This window comes from Gymnoscopelus microlampas, assembly GCF_963454915.1.
Source record: "Gymnoscopelus microlampas genome assembly, chromosome: 2".
Lineage (NCBI taxonomy): Eukaryota > Metazoa > Chordata > Actinopteri > Myctophiformes > Myctophidae > Gymnoscopelus > Gymnoscopelus microlampas.
The window spans coordinates 34,904,916-34,932,257 of NC_139939.1; the positions used below are offsets into that span (position 1 = coordinate 34,904,916).

Genomic DNA, 27,342 nt, shown 5'->3' on the forward strand with positions numbered 1-27,342 from the left:
TCTTAACTCATGATATGATTAAACGTCATCACAATAGAAAAGTTGGCACAGCCTAGAGACTTCCATTTATCTTCTGGGTGTTTCCTTTCCATGTGGGTGTCTCTGTGTCTCATCCTGGCTCATCTACATACAGAGAAGAGAGAACACAACCTCGACTTGTCCTAAAGAAGACGGTCCTCTGGTTGGTTGGTTGGTTGTCACTCACTGGATATTATTTTGGAGTCGAGACTAACGCAACCAACTATAAAAAATGGAGTCAGGACTTAATGTAACCAGGTTATGGAGGAACATTTACAGAACGTTATTAACAAATGTGCGTGTGATTCAGATGGAGAGGTAAAACTCAAACGGAGAAGATTTCCATTTTAACGTCGGAATTCAGCGGTGTCGTGTCGTGGTAAGCGGATTGTTTTTAGCTGAGAAAAGAAAACCTATAGAAAAAAACTCTGGACTTATTCCATTCCTAAACATCATGTAGGCTAGTTAAAGTTCAGCTTCAGCGTAGCTAGTTTTTTTTGCCAGACTTAATATATTTTTTTGCATGTAGGCTAGTAGTTAGTATTCACTTTTCCTGTGTGGTCTTTTGTATGGTTGCGTATTACGGGACTGGCACCTGTTGCGTTCTCACCGGGCCAGGGAACACACCCATCGGACGAAGAGAATTAAAGTGCCAAGGAACAGCTTTCTAATCTCTGATCTCTTGGATAATTCCTCAGATGGAAAGGAGTTAAACCCGTGCGATTGGCTTGAGGGACACTTTTACGCACACTTTCGATGGGCTTTTTTAGGTCCACTTAAACTGCCTTGAATTCGTTTAGAGGGGTTAACTATTTAATTTTTTTATGTTTTTTATTTGATTTCAATCACACCATGCACACGATACGGTGAATGTATGGGCTAGGTGATGATCTTTTGGGCTCGTATATTATGCGCGCAGTAGTTAGGAATCAAATCCAGGTACTTTCCTCTCCTCGTGGACTGAACACCTGCTTATTCTCCTGAGAAGCTGTTTTGACCTGTTTTCCCCATTGACGGCGTGGAATGGAGAGCGATCTGAGACCTAGGCTTTGTTTTCTCACCAAAGGGGAGTGCGGGTATGGGTTTCACCTGCACGGCGAGAGGAAGAAAGGCGGACAGTTCATACGAAAAGTGGAGCCCGGGTCTTCTGCAGATCTGTCAGGGTTACGACCAGGGGACCGAGTAGTGGAGGTGAATGGGGACAATGTGGAGACAGAGACCCACCATCAAGTGAGTGATTTGCGTGTGTGTGTGTGTGTGTGTGTGTGTGTGTGTGTGTGTGTGTGTGTGTGTGTGTGTGTGTGTATTTATGTATGTAATATGTATATAATATAATTATATATATATATATATATATATATAGTGTGTGTGCTATCCTTAAATAAATAAACACCTCTACCGCTACCTCATGCATGTTAGGGGGGACCCATGTATAATACAAGCACAACCACAGACAATAGGTCTAACACCTGTCAAACCACTTTTTCCCTTGCCGGAGGGGTCTATAGTGAAGTGGGTCAATATGAGACTTGTGTACTGGGAATCAATGGGAGTCTTTGTCATACTGGCTCTGTCCTGTACAAGTTATGCCTATACTAATATGTGAACGTGTACCACGGTACACAACTGACAAAAATATGCCCTCATTCCTCTCTCTTTGACCCCATCCATGTGCAGTACTCTGTGTGTGTGTGTGTGTGTGTGTGTGTGTGTGTGTGTGTGTGTGTGTGTGTGTGTGTGTGTGTGTGTGTGTGTGTGTGTGTGTGTGTGTGTGTTTGTGTGTGTGTATATATCTGAGTGAGTCTATCTAGCTATTATCCATCTCATTCCATTCCTTCTCTCTGCCACCTGTTGAGGTGGTGCATCGTATTTGTGAGGTGGAGCACCGCACCAGGCTGTTGGTGGTGGACAGAGAAACAGATGACTACCTCCGTAGTCAGGGACTGGCCTGCTCTGAAGACCTGGCCATCGAGATGGGAACCTATTCCCCCCGCCCCTCACCCAGGCCCACCCCTACGGCTTCTCCCATACTCAAAGAGAACGGAGCCATTTCCCCCGCAAGCATCCTCATGCATTTGGCTAAAGCCTCATCCCCGCGGCCCTCAGCCATGCCCACCCCTACGGCCTCTCCTACTCCCATAGAGAACGGACCCATTTCACCGGCAAGCATCCTCATGCATTCAGCTAAAGCTCCAGCAATCCCTTCGCCCTCCCCCTCCCCCTCGCTCACACACAGCCCCTCAACCCACACCGAGCGCTCCTCAACCCACACCGAGCGCTCCTCCATGACGTCAAGTTCAATGACGGACACAGAGGTAAGGGTCACCACACACCATGCAGAGAGGTTCAGTATACGTATGTTGCAATATGAACTGGCCTATAGTGCGTAGAAAAATATCCTGAAGGGGGGCGTCAACAAGTGTCACTTGGTAGCGGCGGACATCTTGGTGGGTCATAAACAGCTTGACTTAAAGGTAGGGTAAGTGATATTTTTTGGTTAAAACAAAAAGTATTTTGTTAAAAGGTTAAAGCACTATATTCTGATAGTAATCATTGCTATAGAGTGTTTGTTCAGTAACAGGAGTCTCCATGTCTCTCCAGCTCTTTAATAAACAGAAATTACATTTTCCGGTAGGTGTCAAACTCTCAGCCAATCAGGAGAAAGTACCCATTTTAAGCTTAATTTTTATAGTGTTCCAGTTCCAATTTTGCCTGCTCATTTCTTAGTGTCATCACTTCCAATTTCACTTGTTTAATCTATATCCTGATTGAGTTCTCTATCCTGATTGGATAACATTGGAAATGAAACTGAAACGAAAATGCATTTTCTGTTTTATAAAGAGCTGGAGAGACAAGGAGACTCCTTTTACTGAACAAACACTCTATAGCAATGAGTACTATCAGAATATAGAGCTATTTAACACTTATTTTAACCAAAGAAAATCACTTACCCTACCTTTAACATTGACTCTTACCCCCCTCAATATGTCTGCAGCTACTATGCCACGCCCCCGCCCCCCGTGTTGATGACACGTTGCCAAGCACTATATGGCAAAATGCAAATGAGAAGAAAATAATAGGATATATACAGGAACTAACTGTACTGGATAGGTAGGATAGGACCAGAGTAGGTCATGCTTATGACGATTAAAACTTTGAGGGGGTTTACATGTTAACATAATTGTGTATCAGAACCTCAAAATCTGCTATTCTATCTGTGTTTTCTGGTAGTGTTTTATAATGAAGATCAGATTGTGTTCCTCTTGATCAACTTTTCACTTGTATTGAAGCAGATACCTTTCTGATATGTGTTCAATATATTCACTTAAGGACTGCTGCTTCTGATGTTCAGTTCAGCCCATTGGCCATATCATCTCCTCACCTACCCCAACAATTTACATTATTCTCTGTCACTCTGACATAATCCACTGTAGAAAACGTAATGTAGGGAAGTGAAATGACTTGAGACGCTTTCAAATGCTTTCTACGATGAATAGCTCAGAAGTTATGTGATCAAGGACATAGACATGACCTTGACCTTTTACTAGTTTATTTATTACATGGACAGAGCACATTAATAAATGTGCCGTTATCAGTCAATTGCCTATTTTTCAACTGTAGTCACTGGGCATTATGGAAGTCATAAACAACAGGTTAAGTACAAATCGAAGACAATCAAAATGAACATAAAAGGACACAAAAAGACATAACTCTTCAGTAAGTATAAATGTCATGGAAGGGGCAGCATAGAGCAGACAATAATATACAGACAGTTAATATGACATTAAGCAGACAGGTTAGCCATGCACAGCACTGTGTACACAGTTAAACAGATAACACTGACATGTGAACAGGGAGACAGACCAGGAAACAGGCTTGTAGGCACAAGTACCTAGTTATGCTGACAGACCTGATTGCTTTTGATGAGGATACAGAGTAATTGTGACATACTGTACATACAGAGTGACATACATTATACGTACATAGCCTACAGTATGTACGTACGTATACAGTACATGACAAACAACCTCCTTCAGTAGTTTCAAATCTCTTCGCTGCTCAACTAATAATGTTTCACTTGAGAAATGTGTCTTCATGCCCAGCTTGTCAGTCTTGAATCGGACATTAAAGGTAGGGTAAGTGATATTTTTTGGTTAAAACAAAAAGTATTTTGTTAAAAGGTTAAAATACTATATTCTGATAGTAATCATTGCTATAGAGTGTTTTTTTCAGTAACAGGAGTCTCCCTGTCTCTCCAGCTCTTTAATAAACAGAAAATACATTTTTCGGTAGGTGTCAAAATCTCAACCAATCAGGAGAAAGTACCCATTTTTAACCTTAATTTGTATAGTGTTCCAGTTCCAATTTTGCATGCTCATTTCTTAGTGTCATCACTTCCAATTTCACTTGTTTAATCTGTATCCTGATGGAGTTCTCTGTCCTTGTTGGATAAAATTGGAAATGAAACTGAAACTGAAACGAAAATGCATTTTCTGTTTAATAAAGAGCTAGAGAGACAAGGAGACTCCTTTTACTGAACAAACACTCTATAGCAATACTGAGTACTATCACAATATAGAGCTATTTAACAATTGTTTTAACCAACGCAAATCACTTACCCTACCTTTAACTAAGCATCCATTTTTACAAAAAAAAAAAAGCTTTTGAAGATGAAATACTAGTCTACAGCTGCCTATGTTAAATCTCATAGCAGTACTGTGGTAAAAAAAAAAAACATGTTATTTCACCACCAATGTGGTGAATATATACAGTAAGTAAGGTATATGACTCAACAGGATGGTACAGTAGACTTTCTGGAGGACAGATGTGTGAAAGGATTCATAGACTTTCATGATACTTGAAGCTCTTTTCCTGTTCCCCCTTTTGTGAATTGTCCTCTGTCAACCAATAATCTACTGTATTTTACTCTATTGTTTTCAGCCTTTACCAGCACCTGTAGGCACAGTGGGGTTTGAATTTGTATTGTTTCAAGGAGGGTGGTACCTAGGTGTGTACTAGAGTCACAACACCTGAGACCAAAGACAAAACCTTGATTCTGTCACTTAAGGCCCTTGTTGACGAAACCAAATATCCTGTGGCTCTTGGCACTGAAATGCCACGACTATTTTCAAATAGAATACAGAAGTTTATTGAAGAGTCCACAGTGGTGATACACAGTGCATTCTGGAATGTGTAAAAAATGGAACTGTCTGTGTGTAAAAATGGACTCTCTGAGTTAAAGGGGGTGATATGTTTTTGTTAAAATAAGTGTTAAATAGCTCTATATTGCAATAGTAATTGTTAGAGTCTTTGTTCAGTAATAGGTGTCTCCAGCTCTTTTGTAAATAGAATACATTTAATATTAATTCACAATACTAATTTTAGAGAACTCCACAAAGCACATTTGTCAGCTTCAATTTTATGGTGTTCCAGCATCCTGTATGAGTTCTCTCTACTGATTGGATAGAACGGATATCCTGACCTGAACATTTATTTTCTGTTTACTAAAGAGCTGGAGAGATGGGGAGACCCCAGTTACTGAACAAACACTCTATTAGCAATGATTGCTATTGGAATTAGAGCTATTTAACAGTTATTTTATCGAAGAAATATCACCTACACCCCTTTTAAATGAACACTCCGGATTTTACTGTATCGCAACATTGTGAGTTTGTGCGATTTCCCGTCAGTGTTGCATGTCACCCCTCAATCCATGTCACATAAATTACAATCTCTCAGACTTCTACTTTTCTAACCCAAATTTCTTCCATCAACAAACTATATTAGTAGTAGGGCTTCTGGGCTTTGCAGGAGCATCACCCATGTTCATCTGCACAACTGAGTATCACTCATGTGCTGATTTGAGGTCCAATGGCTCTTGTAATAAATACTGGATTGTCATTGAAAAACTAGAGAGCAACATTGGGAGGAATCAGATGTTAAGATAGCAATGTTGTGTAATTGAACTCCTTGCCTGACTAACGGTTTTCTGTTGTACTGTGTATTTTGGGTTGATGAGCAGCAACACACACACACACACACACACACACACACACACACACACACACACACACACACACACACACACACACACACACACACACACACACACACACACACACACACACACACACACACACACACACACACACACATACCGTGGGACCTGTCTCACCTGTGACATCACAGATGACATAAGAAGATATTGACGTTAGACGTTTTGTCAGTGGACACACATTAACAAATATAGCTACAGGCATAGATTGGAATATATTAATTTCCTCCATCTTGATGTCAAGAAAATGGCCAGCCAGAGCCCATACTAATCAGATGTGTCAAGAAAAGAACAGCCAGAGCCCATAGATGTTTCAAGAAAAGAACATTCAAAGTAGTGGTGTGATTCCACAGTGTGATTCCATGTTGTACTTGACCGCGGTCTGTATTTGGCCCCCTCCTTTTTTCCCTCAACACCAAATCTCAGTTAGCTACTTAGCTTTTAGATTTTGCCGTATCTTCACCTATTATGACAAGCCCAGAATAGGGATGCCGGGATTCATGTGGTTAAGTAACATTCATTCCGATGTGCTGTGCACGTGTAATTTAGAACTGATGGGAACAGACTGGTCCCGGTGTTTGGGCTCCAAACAGAGTGAGCCAGTGGCTCACGTCAAGCAGGCATCTGTTTAGCAGAAGGCATGGTAAATACTGGTTTGTCTGTGGCCGGTTCCTCAGCTTTTCCTGTCTTGACTAAAGAGCAATGCTGCATTGTATAATTAGAGGGATGTGACGATATTGTGAGATATCAAATGCCAACTATAATGATACCACTTTGAAGTCATATTGACCAGCAGTGCCAGCATTATGTACATCACATGTATTCAAATGGTCTTGGAATCAGATCAGTTATGCCACTTAAGGACTTAAATCACATAAACAGAGAATCTCCATTTTGTTAAGACAGGGTGAAATCATTATCATATTTGACCTAGAGAGAGAGCAACAAATGCCAAGCCCTGGATTATTAAAGTCAGCTTGTAAGAATCTCATGAACCAAAGTACTGTAGAGAGCACACTCACGAGGTGTTGATGAGGTGTTGCTGTACAGACTGATAGAAAGATGTTATCACTGAGACTAGGGACAAAATGTTTGCATTGTAACCTGAGGCTTTTGTGTATGTGAGAAAATGAAAGAGGAGTAGAAGAGAAGAGAATTTTGTTTTATTTCTTTGTGCTTTATTTCTAAAAATGTCCATACGATGTCTGCTCACACGTGCGCTCACACATGCGCACAATGTTTGCTCACGTGCGCTCACACGTGCGTGCACACACACAAACATACAAAAAGACATGCACGCACAAGTGCACATGTACGTGATCCAATCACACCAATCAGGGAATACTGGTCTTGTCTTTTCAAAGTGCATTGTTCCCTGTATATACTGTCTGTGTCCTCTTATCATAAACAGACACACTGTCTCAAAGTTACATACAGGCGTGATTTCATTGTTCCATGCTAATGTCAAAGACACCCTTATGCAACAACAGATTTGACTGCCACGTAACGGTATGGATCGCATACAGTATACAGAGTTTCTCTCACATAAATAAGGACCTATCTACTGTGTTCACCAGAGGGACCACCCTAAACAAGCATTTTCCCAAAATGCTGCTAAAGTAGTTCTTTGTGTGACTCTTTTTTTTTTACATTTCTTCTCTTAAATTACATTTAAGCTCTCCATCGTCCCTTACCCACAATAACTGATTTTCAATCAGTTTCAAATAGAGTGACAGGATTTGGGGGCAGGGTAGTGATTGTCAACATTATGTGTGACTTGGTTATCAGTTCTAATTAAATCAGGACATGGCAACCCTTTTGTCTTTGGGAGTTCATTATTTCCCAAAATGCTCTAACTCAGCTAGACAAAGCTCAGATTTGATAGAAATGGTAAGGATCCCAGACAGTATCATAAGCAGGCAGTTTGAATGGGCACATTATCGGCAATATCAACTAACCAGAGAATCATAATGACCCAGCGGCAACAGTGACCTGACCTGTCACCGTGGCATTACCAAGGGTTGCGTGTGTGTGTGAGAGAGAGAGAGAGAGAGAATAAATTTGTCCACATGCGCATGCTTTTGACTGACTAATAACAAGAGAGAGAGAGAGAGAGAGAGAATAAATTTGTCCACATGCGCATGCTTTTGACTGACTAATAACAAGAGAGAGAGAGAGAGAGAGAGAGAGATTTGTCTCTTAGGTCAGCCTACCATGATCCTTTCTCTATGAACACAAATGACAGCTCCTTTATACAGTCATAGCTACTGGTTATAAGATAGTGGCTGTCATTGGATGAGACATTCAAAAACGATGGGTTATAGCGTTAGACAACATGGAATATTATTTCTATCTATGTACCGTGTCTCTCTAGACTAGAGCGATGGTATTCAGTTACGTGCCATCGAGGTTCAAATAAATTCAGGTTTTTATATCAACCTAACAATACACCAAGTGATTTCATTCACTTGCTCCACCCTGAGTGTTGCAATGCTGCAAACACATAATTCCACTGTACTCTCAGGACAGGTGTTTGGTTATGCTGCCAGCACGTTCACAGGAGTAGCTCAGGTCAGGTCAGACGAGTATGTCACGCTATGTGTTGACTCGCTCGTCACTTGTCATTAGGCTCTCGGCCTGTCTTAATGTCACTTAGACAGATCAGCTAAATCCTCAGTCCCTAAGACCACTGGCTTATCCAGCCAGGCACTTTCACCTGCGTGGCTTTGTAGTCAATGGACATCCCTATAATCACACGCATCAGCATGATACCCATGGGACAAAGAGTACTGAGACAGAGTCCCACTGAGCTATGGCATACGTTTGGTTCTTTCTTCTCCACTGAGGGATCCATTCCCATCTTACAGACAAAAATTTGTAGTTTTTTATTTCTTTCTCTTTTTTTACCTTTACAACTATGAATTTACACGTGTATTTACTGACAGAATATACAGCATGCTGGACATGCCCTAGTGTCTTGTGGCATTTGAGTATTAATTGTGTGTTTCAACGAATTTCACCCACTGTTTTACACCTGTAAACCTGTGATGTGACAATACAGATGATTCTGATTCTGTGTTCTATCACATTCCCTTTTGAAAAGCAAAGGCAACTTTTCAGATGACTGATAATAAAGCTCATCTATCAAACAATCTCAAACTTACTAGTTGCCATTGGACACGTCACCGGAGTTGCCGGAGACGACGGTGGAGCTCCTCCCCCGTCTGTGTCACCTGGTGAAGGGAGGGCACGGCTATGGGTTCAACCTGCACAGCGGCAAGACACATCGTGGACAGTTCATACGCTCAGTAGACCCCGGCTCGACCGCAGACAGAGCTGACGTCAAGCCGGGAGACAGGCTTTTAGAGGTACATACTGTACACAGAAAGGGATGCATTCAGATACACACATACAGATTGTGCAGTTAAGTTAAAGTCATATTAACTGTGTAACTTTTTATAACAAGCAATTCTTCATCTAATCTTTTACTGGTATATTTAATAATAACCATTCCATAAATGTCATCTTTTTTTTTTTTTTTTTCAAACTTCTCTAAACACTATTAAACAATACCTTAATGTGTGAGTGTCTGCCTAACCCTGCGTTTTAACAGCGGGCAACTCTCGGGCGATGCCGGGCAACATCGCCCAAAATATAATGAAAGTCTATGAGAGCCGGCGATCGGGCGAAGTGGGCGGGGGGGGCGATGAAAGATGGATTTTCTTTATCTTTTTGGGCGATATCGCCCGGCATCGCCCAGAGTTGCCCGCTGTTAAAACGCACCGTCAGACTACTGGTGCAGACACTAAGTAGTCTACTAAAGTGAATTTTGCACAGTATGGCTTTAAAGATCCACTCCACCAAAATTGTGTTTTATGTGTGTTTTCGGAGCGTATCCATGAGAACCCTGGCAGTTCTTACACTCTGCATATCTCTAAAGTTTTTCACAGCCAAAATCTGTTAGCTAGTTTTTGATGGGGCTTTGATTGCATGACAACATACCACACAAACACTGTCTGTTAGTGTGCCCTGAGTCAAAACAGTTTTTAGTGTGTGCTTATCTGAAAGCCAGATTTTGATTGTTAAAAAACAACAGCATATTATTAACCCTCTGGTGTCTGGCATTTTGTTTTAAAATATAAAATGATCTTTTTTTGTCAGGGCTGGTATGGCCGACTTTAAGGGATTCATACTTTAGCGATAAGCAGAGAGCCATAAACTAACAGGGCTTTGTTAAGCGTCAAAAACTAATTTTTGTGGAGAGGGTCTTTAAATTATGCTTTTTGATCCCTGTGGGGAAATATGTCCTCTGCATTTGACTCATCAGTCTCACTGTAGTACTGAGCAGGAGCTCCAGCTCCAGCTCTGAGGCCAGTACCTTGTTCAAGGACACCGGCAGGATTATGTACCTAACATGCATGTATTTTACAGATGCGCATGCATATGTAAACACCTGGATTAAATCCCAGTTCTCCCACATTGGAAGCAAAACATGTACCGCCCAAGGAAAATCCCTTCTGGCCAGGGGCGATATTCCGGTTTTGGTCTGAAGGCAGGGTTACTCTGCTACATTCACCAACCTTTGACCCCAACCCCCACCCACCACACACACAAACACGTGTGTGCACACACGCACGCACGCACGCACGCACGCGCACACACACACACGCACGAACACACACACACACACACACACACACACACACTCGCGCTCGTGCAAACATTTATGGGCTAATTGAGAGGATTGATTGAGAGTGGATTAAGGCAGATTAGGTGGACTCAAGGGGGGTGAACATCTGATGTTGGAGGTAAAGGTGATGTTGTCTAGGGTAGGGAGGAGGGCAAAGCTGAGCATAGACACTCTTTAGCTGGAGTGTAGAGGAGGAGTGGAACAGTGTGTGGGTGCTTTACTGTATGTGTGTGTTGCATGTGTTTACTGTATGTGCGATGGTGCGTGCAAGTGTTTCTGCACATTTTCATCTCATCTACATGAGGCACACAGTATGGAGTGTGCAGGAAGAAAGAAGAGATGGGCCAGGAGGGTTTATGCAAATTAAGTAACCAACGCTGATCCTTAACTCAGTTTGTTCCTTTTGGCATTGAGGCAATAGCTGCCACCTACTGGCCATGTTCTGTCACAGCAGCACCCTGTCTTATGTAGGCTACCCTACCTCTTTAGTCAGTACCGCTGTCTTTTCCTCCAGCTTACTGGTACAATTCTTCTTTTTTTTGGTAGAGAATCAAAACCGTTTTTGGACACGCATGCAGTTTGTGCCTAGTCTGCATGAATTTTGCACAGATTTTACATTTGCCTCCCTATTCTTGCCTAGCCCTGAGATAGACATTTTTACACTTTAAGGATTTTGATGTGTAATAATGATGACCCCATTCCTCCTCATGTATCAAACATATGAAACCTTTTCTGTCTCCCTCTCTCTCTCAGGTGAATGGTGTGAACATTGAGGGCATGAGGCATTCGGAGGTGGTTGCATTCATAAGGGCAGGAGGGGAGGAGGTGAGCCTCCTTGTGGTTGACCAGGACACTGACGACCTTTTCCAGAGACTGGGAGTGATACCCACCATCAGCCATATCAAAGGTCACCCCACTACTAAACATTTTAGCTGACACTGTTATCCAACCACAAAAGTCTTAAGATCTCTGTCATATAAACAATAGTAGAGTACACATACAGGCAGGCATTCGTGGAAAATATAATCCTTTCCACTATAATGGAAAAATACTCCTATTCAAAGTTAAAGGGATATTTCACTTTCAAACATGTTTGGGGTCATTGTAATGTCTGCTCAGGCTTTTGTGAGAACCCCACACAGTTTTTAAGTCGCTTGATTCAGTATTTAGACATTTGATATTCATTTGATCAGACAAGCCTTTCCTATACAAACGCGTTGTAACTTGTAACAAACTCCATTTTAACCATGATATGATTGTCCTTCTAATACGTGAGGGTCGGCGTTTATTCGACTATATTTTTAATTTATTTCATTTTCCAAATAAATTATAAAAAATAAATGAAAAAAGTAATTGAAAAAACACGGTCCTTTCACACATTAGAAGGCCAATAATATTAGTCACCAGAACCAAGGACGGGTGTTTTCGATAAATCTATCATGGTTAAAATGGAGTTCGAAATTACAATGGCTTTATATAGGAAGGGGCGTGTCTGATAAAAATGTATGTCATATATCTAAATATGAATGAAGCAACTTAAAAACTGTCTGGGGTGATCACAAAAGCCTGAGTAGACGCTAAAATGACCCCATTTTGTGTCGCTTCTTCCCTTACTGAAAAAAACATAATTATACAACGTTACCTTTACCCTTTCAATAAAAGTATCATGTATATTAAGGTCTGCAACAGTTAATCAAACTAATTGATTTAATCGCTTATAAAAGATTATTGATTATCAATAATTTAATAAAACTTGACCGGTCTACTTGGGAACGATGCAAGTCGAGAACAATGCAAATAGGGAATGCATGCCACACCCGGTTATGTCAGAATACCCCCCATCTGTTGGTGTCGCTTTTGTGCCCATATATGGAGATCTCTGTATCTATCCTGCTTGTGTGTCGTACACAAATTAACAAGTGACTTGAAGAAAAACGCAGAAGTTGGAGTAAAGTTGACTGTTGTCTGTTTTCTCTACAAAGTATTAACTTTGTAAAACTGAAATACAAACATCAGAAATGGAAATATCACAAAAGGTACATAGCATTGTTTTCAACGACTCAAAATAAAGTACAGTCAGCATGTACTGAATAAAGTATGTAAATACAGTATGTATGCAATACAAACAAAAGTATTAGTACGGTGTTCCAACGTACAATAAGGTCAGACTGAAGAAGTCCTTGTCCATCAGTTGACTTTGAGGCTTCGCAAGACACATTTCAGTGTGAGCTGATAATAAAGTCATATCGTATCGTTTCGTTTAACACAGCTATTTTGAATTTGTTTTGTCTAGTGTTGTTTCACGTCGATTTCCTGTTTAGTGCTGTTTCACATCTATTTTTTGTTCAGTGTTGTTTCGTCTATTTCTTGTTTGTGCTGTTTCTCGACTACTTCCTGTTTAGTGCTGTTTCATAGCTACTTCATGTTTAGTGCTGTTTCACGTCTATTTCCCGCTTAGGGTGCATCCACATATGTACGTCAAGTTGACGCTAGGGTTGCAAGCCCTTGTTCCGGTTCCGGACATTTTTTGCCGTTACTCAATGAAAACCGGAACCCGGATATGCACTTCAGACGCGCATCGGACCGGAACTTCCGGTGTTTAACTTAACATGGGAGTGGATGGGACTTCCGACTTCCGAGCGTCAACTTGACGTACATGTGTGGATGCACCCTTAGTGCTGTTTCAAATGTACTTCCTTTTTACTGCCGTTTAACATTGTTCGGTCTCTTCTATGCTGTCTCCTCACAGAGGTCTATGTGGATGAGCCAATCACAGAGAGCACTCCGCCCACTCCCTCTCCTACCACCAACCTCCCTGCTGCCGATCATCTGCCAATCATCGACATCACCCTGACAGATCACTCAATCACAAACACATCCCCAAAACTGAGGACCAATGGGAGCTCAGCATCCCAGTCCTCCAGAGATTCCAATACGCATTCTGAGTTCAGCAGCTCTGACGTGAGCATTCAGGTATGTGTGTGTGTATCTGTACTTGTTTTAGTATAATAGTGTGAGGGCCAAATGTCCCCACAAGTAGATGAAGTAGGGTCCTATAGACAGCAGTACAGTATACTGTAAACATACAATAAAAAACAAATAACAAAAAACTGAAAAACAAAATATCAACCAGACAAAAAACAACACATCTCAAAGTATTATACTCTAAGCAAGCACAAAAAGATGGATCATTTGTTCAGAGTCAAATATCATTATCATTTTCAATGTCAGTGATAGCATAGAGTTGATTTAAAGGAATATTTAGTTAGTTATCCTATTAATAATTATTATATTGAAAGATGATATGGTTCAGTGTATGACATAAGTGCGTTTATTTCTGTTGTAGGTACCTGAGGAGGATGACAGGCGCGTATCAGACCCATATCTAGAGAACGGCCTGCGTCTGAGCCCTACTGCAGCCGAAGCTAAAGAAAAGGTCAAACGCAACAAGAAGAGAGCGCCCCCTATGGACTGGAGCAAGAAGTATGAAATCTTCAGCAACCTATGACAGAAAAGGGCGGAATCTCTCGATCGAATCACACGAGTAAAGCATTTCTTTTTCTTTTTTGCAGAATAAGCAATAATGTTGATTCTCTTTATGTCATTTTATTCTCAGTCACAGGTTTAACTCAATTAGACTGGCTTTCTTTATTAATATGGAACACAAGGAGACTATATAACTTCACAAGAAAAAGAAGACACTTTTTATTTTATTTTGCTTAGTGCTGTTCTTTGAAACAAAGAACAGCATTAAAAGTCCACTAACCCTAATAAAGAATACATTGATATTAGACAGACCATCAATCAAAAGGCTGTAATGGCTGTTTTAGACTTTGTCGACTGAAGAGAATAACATGAGCGACATGATGATGTGGTGAAGTATAATTTACGCTTAAGAAAAAGTGGTGCCTGCACAGTATTGATCTTAATAAAGCCATAGTCATTTCAGAGTCATGCATAGTGACAGTAGCCGGTCAACTCTGTGCTACGTGTTGTAACTGTAGGCCAGTCACCCGTGGTACCAGGGACATTAATTAGACATAATTATTTGTGATATTTGGCTGTGCTTAAGCATAGTTTTTGCTGTCAAGCATTGCATTTATTGTAGGTGAATAGTTTCAATTTATTTCAAAACTTAACCACGAGTTGATACTGTATAAACTTTTAGTCATAGTTTGATTTTGTCTGTAGGCAAAAGACTTGTAAATATAAAGTGGGAATGTGAGTGGCTTCGGTTTATAAAATGGTTCGATCGCCTTCATAGTTCTTGTGTTTCTGTGTATATTTGCGTTCAGTAAAACTAAAGGTTACAGATAGTTGGACTATTAGGCCAACATATGGCCTAGGCTTACAATAACTGTACCTCTAGACTACTTGCACATATGCTTTGTAAAAAAATGAAAAATAAATAAAAAATCTAACCTCAAATGAGCATGAGCATGAGTGCAATGAAAATGATAATAAAATAATAATGTAAAATCTCAAAGTGGCGTGTGATTTATTATAATAATTTTAATCAAATATGCATACGCTGATGCTTAGACTTATGCTCCAGAAAATACTTTTTCGCCACTAGGATGTATCATTTCCCCATGAAGTGAGTGAGTGAGAATCCAGATTGCATTCATCGATTCATGTCTTTGGGTAGAGGAGCGCTGTTGTCTTTCTCTCTTTTCTCACCCTCTTCTATTTCTCTCTCTCACGCTCTCACACACCTCCACCCTTCTCGCTCTTTTGATCCCAAGGTTTCCATTAATGCAGTGTATACAGCACACCTCCACAGCCACCGTGAAAAGGAAGTAGGCCTAATTAGGCCAAATGAGGACATGCACAGGATACAAACAGGATGAGCCTGTTCACAGAGTTAACATGACTAGCAAGAGCTATGAACCTGGGATATGCACGCACGCACAGGCGCACACACGCACGCACGCACACACACACACACACACACACACACACACACACACACACACACACACACACACACACACACACACACACACACACACACACACAATTTAGATATCATCTCTGTCTCCTGTGTCCTCAGGCTGGATTTCCCAAAATGCTCATAACAAAAGTGGTTTTGTTTCTCTTGACAGACCAGCTGGCACCAACGCAAAAATTTAAATACTATAAATTTGATACTTGCGGATACTTACAATAGGGACAAAGCTGAATCTGTAAAACGAGACATTGTACTGTGACAGTTCCAGTGGAAACCAAGGAATAGCTGTTAAAAAAACACAAATACAATACCGAAACACGGGTTAGGTTTAATTTTCCTCTCAGAGAAACAGAGAGCGAGAGAGATAAAGACAGAGAGACAAAGAGAGAGAGGCATGAAAAAGTATGTGAAGTTGACATCTTCTTAAGAGAGGAATTTGGTGACATATTTAGCATGGAGACACTGGAGGAGTCTCAACACTGGGGGATTTTCCCAAACTCTCCCGACTGTTTTAAAGAGAGGAGGGGAGATATCCGAGAAACACTCAACACTCATCATTCTCTCTCTCTCTCTCTCTCTCTCTGTCTCTGTCTCTGTCTCTGTCTCTGTCTCTCTCTCTCTCTCTCTCTCTCTCTCTCTCTCTCTCTCTCTCTCTCTCTCTCTCTCTCTCTCTCTCTCTCTCTCTCTCTCTCTCTCTCTGACAAACACACAAACACACATCTTCAGGGTATGGTTAAAAAATCACATAAAGGTATGAATGGAAGGAGTGCACATATTTTAATAAAAGGCCATAATTATGGGTTTGAGACAAATCAGATACTCTGTGTGGGTTGTGGAAGCTCTGGCAGATCGCATTGCTGGACCACATTGTTTGTGTGTTCCCGGTCACTATGGAGACTAGGGAGACAAGCACAGAGGAGAGAGGGAGGTGGAGAGAAGTAGAGAGGGAGCCAAACAGATTTCACACGCACATACACTCTGTGTGTGTGTGTGTGTGTGTGTGTGTGTGTGTGTGTGTGTGTGTGTGTGTGTGTGTGTGTGTGTGTGTGTGTGTGTGTGTGTGTGTGTGTGTGTGTGTGTGTGTGTGTGTGTGTGTGTGTGTGTGTGTGTGTGTGCGTGCGTGCGCGTGCGTGTGTGTGTGCGTGCGTACGCACATCAGAGTTAAATTAACACTGGATTTTATTGTGTATACACCCACATTACGCTGTCTGGAACTGGGAGGAGCTATGTCTTTGACATTAATGCTGAAAAGGAATCCCCTTCCCTTGCAGTACGGGCTGCTTGCACACACATAACCACCATGTCAACCCTGCATACAAAAGCTTTCCAAAAGAAAGTTGTTCAGGCCTGCTATAGATCAGGAGGAGACTTGTGAGGATACAAAGCTATGATGACACATTTTGATCTGACATATCTTGAACTTCAATTACTGAACTAGAGGTCTCAGTGGGCCCATCTGCTCAAATAAGGTAAGCTGATGAGACTAGTATTATTCTTTAAACAATGCTAAAAGTATCGATTTTACAGACTTAGTTCATGGATATTTTGACAAAATAGATTAGTCCTCCCAGTAAGACTGCTGTTTACAGAAAAAGATCATAATTTTAGACATTATTTTGCCTAACTGATATTTAGAAGTACCTAGAAGGTATTCTAGAGCTTTTTTTAATATGAGCAGGACAGTGGGATCATTATCACTTCAAAGTGCAGTACTTTAATTTACAGCAACGTGGTGTAATCTTGTCTAACTTCAATGAAATTAAACATAAGTGGCATTTCTATGATCGTGTCTAACTGTTTAACAATGTCAGATGACATCCCAGGATGGTTTATGCATCTTGCTCACTTAATCAAATTCTTCTGAGGATTATTATTATGATGATTCTTCTCGCTTAGTCCTGCCACTGCAGATTCTAATTATATGGAGACAGATGGACTGCTGCTGAGTTATAATGCCTGTGCTCTCTCTCACAGCTACTTATGACAGCCACGCAAGTGCACACACACACACACACACGCGCACGCGCACACGCACACGCACACGCACACACACACACACACACACACACACACACACACACACACACACACACACACACACACACACACACACACACACACACACACACACACACACGCATCCATATAGCCTTAAACTCCAGCGTGTTCGTCTGTTCGTGGGGGTTCCTGGTGAAGTGATTTTGGAATATTGCTGACTCAATCACATTGCCAGGGATTTCCCATGGCTGGAACGGGAGACAACACATCTTGCAGGACTTGGCAACTCAGTTTGGAAGAAGATTCAAGATTCAAGAGGTTTTATTCGTCAAATGCTCGTACATGTGCAGTGAAATGTTAGTGTGGTAGGCTCCGCTAGTCTGTGCTAACAAACAATGTTCAAAATAATAAAGACAATGTAAAATACAAGTACTGTATAAGGATAACTCAAGGGTACTAAGCAGTAATAAGTAATAGTAGTTACTGTAAAGTGTAAAGCGTGTCAAGTGAGTGGGTGCCACTGGCAGTTAATGGGGGACCCTTTTAAATATGTAATTATGAAATTATGAAAAAAATATGTAAAGATACAGCATCAATATACCAAGACATTAGTATAGAGAATGACCATAGAGTAGCATACAATACATACAATTTAGAATTTGAAATTGCATCTTCAATGGGCAACTGAGGATATATAAATTATAGTAGTGAAAGGAAAATATACAAAATACAGAATTCATCATATAAATAAAAACACACCAACATATCATGTTTTAAGAGAAAGCCTTACAATGGGACTAAGATGTTGATTTGACTATTTGTATAGATATATAAGTACTAGCAGAACTGTGCTGTGATACAACACAATATGGTCAACTCACATTGTTTTTCTGTGTAGATATGTAGTAGCACTCCCCAGCCTAACAAAAGAAACGACATTGCTCTGGTCATATTGCAAGGGATCACTGGTTCTCTCCCCCATCACTGAGGGAAAGCTTCAGTCATGGAAATAGTAGCCTACAACAGTAATTTTGGTCATATTTCCCCTTTTGTTGTGCATCTGCTTGAGGGTGAATATGAGAGGCAGTCTACATACCAACCTTGAGGATATTGCAAGTGAGCCCCCAAATAATTGACAAAACACTATAAGATTTTATTGATAAAATAACATTAATATAAAATGCTTAAAAATGTTCAGTGGAAAAGTCAGTCCTTTTCAATTGGCATCACGGTCATATGATATGACCAACTTCACAAAGTATAGCACAAGTATAGTATAACACACTCCCTCTCGTCCTTATTCCTCTGATTGATATATGTTTAGGACATCGTCCCTGACAGTGATGGGACTTAGTCCATATGTGAGCATTGTGTATTGTGTTTATCATGTTCACAGTGGTTAGGTTCCATTGCCTGAGGGCTCCTGGCTTCTAGAGTGCAATGCTTCAATCCTCATACAGTCATGTGAGTTTCCATAAAGACTACCAGAATACCTCAGTCTGCTTACCAGAAGTTTCAAATAAAGTCTGTGTGTGTCGAATGTACCACATACATACCGTATCTGATCTCCCTTCCTCATTATTTCTGAATCTTTATTGTGAACTTGTCCTTCCTAATAATTTTCACATGATTGTATGCTGGGCAGCACAGGTACAGGAAACCAGTGTCACTTAGTGCCCAGACAGACTGGATATGACATCAGTGTCACATTATCGTGACATTAGCCATGAACTGACAAAAAAACAAAAAACTGCAAATTAGTTTTCCTTCTTTTGACACACCACATTCTGTTTGTGTGAAAAGTGTACAAGTCCCCCCCCCCCCCCCCCCCCCCACCCACACCTTTATGAAATAACAATAGCTCACACAATAAACTGAAAGTTATTTTTTTAATTTCCATTCCTGTGCTGGAAAAAGGAGAATTTGATTGGCAAGAAGTCCACAGAACCCCCCCTCCAAAGTATGGCAAAATGCAACAGGTAGATCATGCTCATTATTACATCAACAGAACAAAAGTACAACTTATTCCTCTCTTCCCTCTATAAACCAACCTGCTATAGTTAGACTCACCCCCTCCCTCACTGATTTCATTACAATAATGTAGGGGTGCAACAGTTAATCGATTTAATCGATTATACAAAGATTTACGATAATCGCTAATCTTTATTAAATGTTAATATAAGCTATAAGAAAACAATCTTCAAGCTCACGTGTCACATTTCTTTTAAATATTTTTAATCCTTGTGTGATGAATTATAAAATAACGCTTAAGTGGTTAATCGATTTGTTGAAAATGAAATAAGTTGTTTTAAATGCGCTTCTTGATTATTCAATTAATCGGAAAAGTAATGTTTAGAATAATCGCTAAGAAAATAATCCATTGTTGCAGTCCTACAATAATGTATCGGTCACTGGGTTTCTACACAATTCAAGCATAATAGCAGGCTGAAATTATGTCACCCAAACCAGAGGTCCGTCAAATACAAAAAATTGTTACAGCTTTTCATGAAATAAAAAAAACTGACACTAAAATGTTCAACGACTAAAACCATTCAGGTACAAACATAGAGATTGATCTAGATTGGAATAGTAGATTGTCTGTATTTGATTAAAGGCAGGGTAAGTTTTAGTTTTTTAGTTTTTTGTTAAAACATTTTTTATTGTGTGTGAAAAAGTTAAAGCTCTATATTATGATAGTAATCATTGCTATAGTGTCTGTTCAGTGACAGGGGTGTCCCCATCTTTCCAGCTCTTTTGCAAACCGAAAACAGAAAATGTCATCCTAACAGGAGAGAGTACCCACTTATCAGCTTCAATTTTATAGTGTTCCAGATTCAATTTGTTAATTTCTTTGCGTCATCACTTCCAATTTCACTCGTTTACCCTGTGTCCTGTAAGCTATCTTTCCTGAATGGATAATATTGATATCCTGACTGGAATATCCCTTTTGTTTGGCTACTAAAGAGAGATGGGGAGACCCCCATTACTGAACAAACTCTCTCAATGATTATCTGAATTTAGAGCTACTTAAAGGAGTAGTTCACCCAAAAAATTACTTATTTTCTATCAATTACACACCCAATGAAGAATTGAATTCATTGAGATTTTTAGCGGTGCCAACCGCTCTACGTTTGACTCTGTCTGCGTGTTCGTTTGTTTGAGCCCGGGATGAGCACGGCAAAGAAGCAACACATACAAACACACGCACACACACACACACACACACACACACACACACACACACACACACACGGACTTGGAGATTGCCTATGCCATCTCTCCTCTCATTGGCCACACGTGCCACTGGTTATCAAAGAGGGGTCCAGGGACCCCCAGCGTATGTTATGTCCGTCCGCCCGTACGAGCACGGGATTTTAAACAGCTATAACTCCAGTTTGCAGCATGCCACCAAGGCCAAATTTGGTATGTGGATGTAGACCACCAATAGGGACGAGCATGAACTGCTGAAGTTATAAAAGAGGGGTCCAGGGACCCCCAGCGTATGTTACAGTGGGTGACCATTGACTTTGTCGTTTTTTTTCATTCTTCTCATGCGTTTCATGCAGGGCATGTATGATTTCCACTCTGTGCCACTAGGGGCAGCAGCGGTCTACTGCCTACAGCTGCCTACAGCCCACAGCAGACAGCAAGAATATATTTGTTACTAGTATACTGTATATCCTCTCCAAACTGTACATACATTACTTTACACTTTTGTATTATGTTTTGACACTTGCTTTGGAAAATGTAAACGTATGTTTTATCATGCCAATAGCTCATTTGAATAGCAAAATTGTTTGTTTTGGGGTTTTTAGGCACTGTTTTTCCTAGAAAGACAGAGAAAGATCCTGTCTGTTGCTTACAGTACAAGATGTGACATTTATATTAAGCAAAATATTAAGCAAATAAAGTTAGATAGCATGATGCTGAGCTTAACATTAGTTTAATTTTAACGTCTTAATTGATAAAACGAGACGGGAAAATAAACTATTTTTTTCTCTTGCCAATAGCTCATTTGAATTGACAAATTGTATTTCTGTGGTGGTGGTTCAGTGGCACTATATATATATATATATAAATGATTTAATATATACTGGGGTCATACGTTCTGTGCTTTCTGTGTGTGCACTTATGCCGTGTGTCTCTTTCTTTGAGCGGGGGGGGGGGGGGTCTATCAAGGCAGGCTATTTGTTCAGATGCAATTTCAGCGTGGCTATTAAATAGGCAAAAAAATCTGATCTACAAGCCCACAAAGAGTCGCGATGCAACTCTATTTTCTAACATTTTAGTCTATTTTTGAGAGAGAGAGAGAGAGAGAGAGAGAGAGAGAGAGAGAGAGAGAGAGAGAGAGAGAGAGAGAGAGACACACAGAGAGAGACACACAGAGAGAGAGAGAGAGAGAAATTAATATAATATAGGCCTACTATATATACTTTACTCGTAACAGAGTAGGCTACTTCTACATTGCAGTATTGATATTTTTACTTAAGTAAACTGCAAACCAAAAAACTCTTCAACGACATGTGCTCCTTGTCCAGTCTATTCATCGCTAAACCGGTTATGTTAATTATCTCTCTCTCTCTATACAAAGACAAAGTCTCTTTTATCCAGATGCGCTCTCTCTCTCTGTCTCTCTGTACAAAGACAAGGTCTCTCTCTGAGAGAGAGAAAGAGAGAGAGAGAGAGAGAGAGAGAGAGAGAGAGAGAGAGAGAGAGAGAGATGCATCAAAGTAGGGGTTCTCAATCTTTTTCAGGCCATGACCCCCCAAAATAACCATATTGGGGACCCCCATTTTGCGTGTGCGGCTTTCATCATCAATTTAAAAATAAAGATGATCGGATCATCTGTGAAGCATTTTCATATACGCTGCTGTCTCGTTAAAACCAGCTGCGGGTGAATATTATCCAACACATCACCACGGTTAACGCTACGTTCATGTTTACTGCATTACATTTGTAACAACAGCATAATATTGGGTTGTGCAGGTGAGATTTCGAAAAATCTTCAGTGAATGCTTTTAGGGACTATGCCTAGGCCTACAACATAGAATGTGGAGGGAGAAGGGTACCAGCTGCACTTGTACCCCTTATTAACTGTAATATGCTCATTCCATGCAGCTCGGCAGAATGCGTGTGCGGCTTTAGTTTGATGAACATTGAACCTCATAATAACATCACTCCGTTCGCGACTACATACAGAACGTGTGTCGGCTCTGATGTTTATTAGACATATGGACCTCCGCTCAGGTCCTGGAATCCAGAGCCTTATGTCAAGACTTGGCTGCGAGCACATCGCACGGCAGAAAGCACAAAAACCAAAGTGGCACAGCCTGTCATGTCAGATAACCCCGACCCACTTTGACAGTTTTTATAAGACAGGGGTTATTGGCGTCTTTTTGGTTTGTTTTATTTTATTTCCTCGTTTATACTTATTTCCTCCTCAATATTGTTTAAGAATTAATGTGCTATCCATGACATGCTGTCACCAGTTTACCAGTTCACTGTCTGTTATTTAATGATGATCGAATATTGGCTAAATGTTTACAATTTCTTCTGTCCAAACAATGAAAAGCACTAAGAAAAGGCAAGTGAGTCTCTCTTTAATTAAGCATGATGAGCCATGTGTTTTCCACAAAACAATTGAATATCATTGAATATAATTGCACCCTTGTCATACTACTATGTTATTAGCTTTCAGTAGGCCACCACAGGCACAGACAGTGCGTTTTAGCGCAGCGCGGCCTGGCGCAGCGCGGCGGAGTGGTTGCGTGCGGGGGGTCGGGGGGCTTTCGTGGGAGGGGGGGACGGGTGGATCAGATCTTAACCCTAAAACCGAAATAAAGTAACAAAAAAAAAACTCCAATCCGCTCAAGAACCTTGCTCCCCCACTTCCAAAATTAGCACTAGCCTACAACACTGGCCCAGTCTCTTGCCAAACCGGTTATGTTAATGATTATTCCAAATAAGCCAAGTGAGGAACTCTGCTATCAGGTTCCCCCTCCCCCCTACAGTACCTCTGTAGGCCTATCTCTTCTATCAAAGTATTTGTTCAGATACAAATTCAGAGCGGCCAATTTTGATATTTTTAATGCGCCTACATGAAGTTAGAGGGATGGGCAGAAATGGTGTAGGCCAGTGGTTTTCAACCTTAGTTATTCCCATCAAGGACCCCCAAATTGACACATATTAGCCCAGGGACCCCCATTTGAAAAGATATGCCAGGGACTCAACCATTTAGATTTCTTGGGCGTCCCAATCTACACTGTATCATCATCATCATCAGTGTTCATTTAACTCTGAGAGTGTACAAATGGAACCAAATGGACCCTGACGGGTCCATTTGGTTCCATTTGTACATTAAGAGTTACAGACACAGAAGGGTCAATTTGGTTGCTAACTATTAATTTGGCTGGGGACCCCCTGGAACCCCCTCAAGGACCACTGGTGGTCCCCGGACCACTGGTTGAAAACCTCTGGTGTAGGCTATTTTCAACTGTTAATGGGTTTTTCTTTCTTCACAAATTAATTCTACTTTGTTGTACAACAGTGTCCCATAAAAGTAGCGAAAATAGCCGATCTACAAGCTCACAAAGTGTTGCATCATGATTTGAATTCCGACTGAAAACGCCACCCTTGCGTCTCCGTGTGTACAACCAAATACGCATCTTTCCTGCACCGATGACGCTTGGGGCTTTTACAGCGCTGCTCCTACACTACCACCGTCAGCAACAAGTGGACATGGAGTAAATGTACTTAGTTACTTTCCGCTTAGTTACTTTCACGTGCATATAAATGAGCCACGCGGTCTTATAAGAATGAAAACAAACGCCTCGCTGTTGGCCATGCCCATGGATCACATGACGGTCGTCTGTTACGGTCATGGATGAACTCAAAATGTTACTTGAGTTCAATCAAAGTAAAAGTGCAAAAGTATTGGCAAATAAATGTTTGATAATAGCTGATCTACAAGCTCACAATGCGTCGCAATGCATTGTGAGCTTGTAGATCGGCCATTTTCAAATAGACTATATGAAATAGGGCAAATAATGTATGTTTTATAATGTCATGATTTATATCTGCAAAGTAACTAGTAACTAAAGCGTTCAAATAATGGTAGTGGAGTAAAAGTACAATATTTTCCTCTGAGATGTAGTGGAGTAGAAGTAAAAGTAAAAATAGCAGGTCAGCATGCTTATAGCGTGAGATTCGAACCCGGGTCGTAAAATCGCCGGACATCAGTTTTAACCGCTACACTAACTGGACTATTTCATTTATAGAGGAAAGAGGTAGAATCCTACTATACAGAAATTGATGCGAGAAAAAAACAACATATAAGACGTCTGTCTGTCTGTCTGTCTGTCTGTCTGTCTCTCCACGGACTTTTGAGACAGACAGACAGACAGACAGACAGACAGACAGACAGACAGACAGACAGACAGACAGACAGACAGACAGACAGACAGACAGACAGACAGACAGAAACCAATGTGTGTCTGAACATTTCTAAAATGACAGAGATGCGTTCCTGACTGCCCGACGCTGAACAGAAAACCCAATTTAAACGCTCTAAGCACACGTAATTATTGCTAGTTATTATTATTATTATTAATAATAATATAAGACATCTATCTGTCTGTCTGTCTGTCTGTCTGTCTGTCTGTCTGGCTGTCTGTCTGTCTGTCTGTCTGTCTGTCTGTCTGTCACAAAAAAAAGTGACTCCAAAGCGGCACCTTGTGGTAGTATTTGGAACTTAAATTTACTGCAAAGCGGGTGAGGCAAATGAGTGAAGTGATACTCTTATGAAAAGCGACAAAGTCAATGGTCACCCACTGTATGTCCGTCCGCCCGTATGAGCACGGGATGAGCACGGGATTTTAAACAGCTAAAACTCCAGTTTGCAGCATGCCACCAAGTCCAAATGTGGTATGTGGACTTAGACCACCAATAGGGACGAGCACGAATTGCTGAAGCCCCGCCCCCTCTGTCTTCCCATTGGCTGGCCTTTAAACAGCCATAACTCAAAGTTCGCAGCATGCTACGGAGTACAAATTTTGTACATGGACTAAAACCACCAATAGGGACGAACTGTAATTAGTTACGCCCCGCCCCCTCTGTATGCCCATTGGCTGGGCTTTAAACAGCCATCATTCCAGTTTGCAGCATGCTACCATGTACAAATTTGGTAAGTGGACTCAGACCACCAATAGGGACGAACTGAAATGAATTAAGCCCCGCCCCAAAGGCACCGCTTCCTTCACACAGGGTGTGATTTTTTAGTTTTTGTCGCATTCCTAAGCCAATAATTTGATTACCGGCGGAAAGATGCTAATGTATCCGGTAGGAGACTCTTTGTGTCTCCTACCGGAACCACTGCCGATCATCACATTATTGGCTTAGGAATGCGACAAAAACTAAAAAAATATCCATTAATTCAATTCTACATGGGGTGACAAATAAATAGAAAAAAAGTAATTTATCGGGTGAACACTTATTTTAACAAAACAAACAAAAAATCACTTATTGCACCTTTAATGCAGATGATCAATGGTCACAGTCTAGGTCAGATTAGTTGCAAACATTTGTTAGTTTCCGAATGTCTAACTAAACTTAATACACCAGCAGAGTGGCAATGGAAATAATACACATCCCTGTAGATGATTTTGCGAGCAAATTGCCATTTGATTCTATGCATAATCCCTAATAGCCTGTTCCCAGCCTGCCTGGACTTTTGTCGCAATGTTATTGACTATAAAACTATTCACAGGCCAGAAGAAATACTAAAGTAGCAGCTTATGGTGTGTACATAGTCAAATCCTCAGTTTTAATTTATCCATTTAAAACAAATGTATAAATGCAACCACTAATGCTCATTATAAGATGCCACCATTTCTGTCTACTCGCTCTGTGTCTCAGAGAAAGACTGTTCAGAAACCTGCCAACCAATGACATCATTGGTTGGCAACCAATGGTCATTTCAAACAAGACTTTAAACAATGGCTTCTATTTCAGCATGCTAACTTTCCAGGAAAAGAAACATTCCCATTAGCGTCTGAACTGTCCACAGAGTAGACCACTAATGAGAATACAGCAATTGTGCCATCTTATAATAAGCATTAGCGATGACCAATTATATGAAGATAAGGTCGAAGGTGACGTGCTCCTTATAACTTAGTTGGGCACCAGTGTAATAAGTAAGCCTTGCCGAGCCACCAGCCATGAAGCCCATAGGGCAGGAGCCTATCTTCTGTGTCTACAGTGTGGCAGCTTGATGTACAAGTACACCCCCTGGACATGACGCTAGTATGTCGCAGGGACCAATGTGGTGCACCAGAAATGGCTGATCTACAAGCTCACAAAGCATTGTGGTGTGACCGTGCGCAACCAAGTACAACTGGTATAATTCAGTTACATTTGTGGAATGAATTAACATTGATGATTTGAGACTGTACTGAAGCTCTAGTCTTTTTTATTTCAATTGCTATTACTCTTTGGCAGTGTCCTAGCTCTTGGTTTGTTTAGTAAATTGTGCTCTTCTCATTGAGGTGGAGTGTTGAGTGTGTAAAGGGTAGTCATATTATGGAATATGCACCACGCACACACATACACACAGCGGAAACACAGAGCATGCAC

The 27,342-nt window shown here is 40.9% G+C and overlaps 1 protein-coding gene across 2 annotated transcripts; it reads left to right on the forward strand.

Moving 5' to 3' along the window:
• Positions 1-167: 167 nt before the first annotated feature.
• nherf2 (NHERF family PDZ scaffold protein 2) lies at positions 168-15,223 on the forward strand. Of its 2 annotated transcripts, XM_084078721.1 has the most exons (6): positions 168-1,248; positions 1,875-2,333; positions 9,241-9,441; positions 11,517-11,670; positions 13,513-13,736; positions 14,110-15,223. In XM_084078721.1, the coding sequence occupies exons 1-6, from the start codon at positions 1,042-1,044 to the stop codon at positions 14,269-14,271; spliced, it is 1,407 nt and encodes a 468-aa protein (XP_083934847.1). In that variant the 5' UTR covers positions 168-1,041; the 3' UTR covers positions 14,272-15,223. The 2 variants fall into 2 exon arrangements, with proteins under 2 accessions (XP_083934847.1, XP_083934848.1); XM_084078722.1 differs by lacking the exon at positions 9,241-9,441.
• The last annotated feature ends 12,119 nt before the right edge of the window (positions 15,224-27,342 follow it).

Bases quoted from the DNA above. Each gene is read 5' to 3' on its own strand.
- nherf2 (XM_084078721.1), top strand. From the start codon at position 1,042: ATGGAGAGCGATCTGAGACCTAGGCTTTGTTTTCTCACCAAAGGGGAG. The intron at 9,442-11,516 runs GTACATACTGTA...TCTCTCTCTCAG, and splicing joins CGGGAGACAGGCTTTTAGAG to GTGAATGGTGTGAACATTGA. The intron at 13,737-14,109 runs GTATGTGTGTGT...TTTCTGTTGTAG, and splicing joins GCTCTGACGTGAGCATTCAG to GTACCTGAGGAGGATGACAG.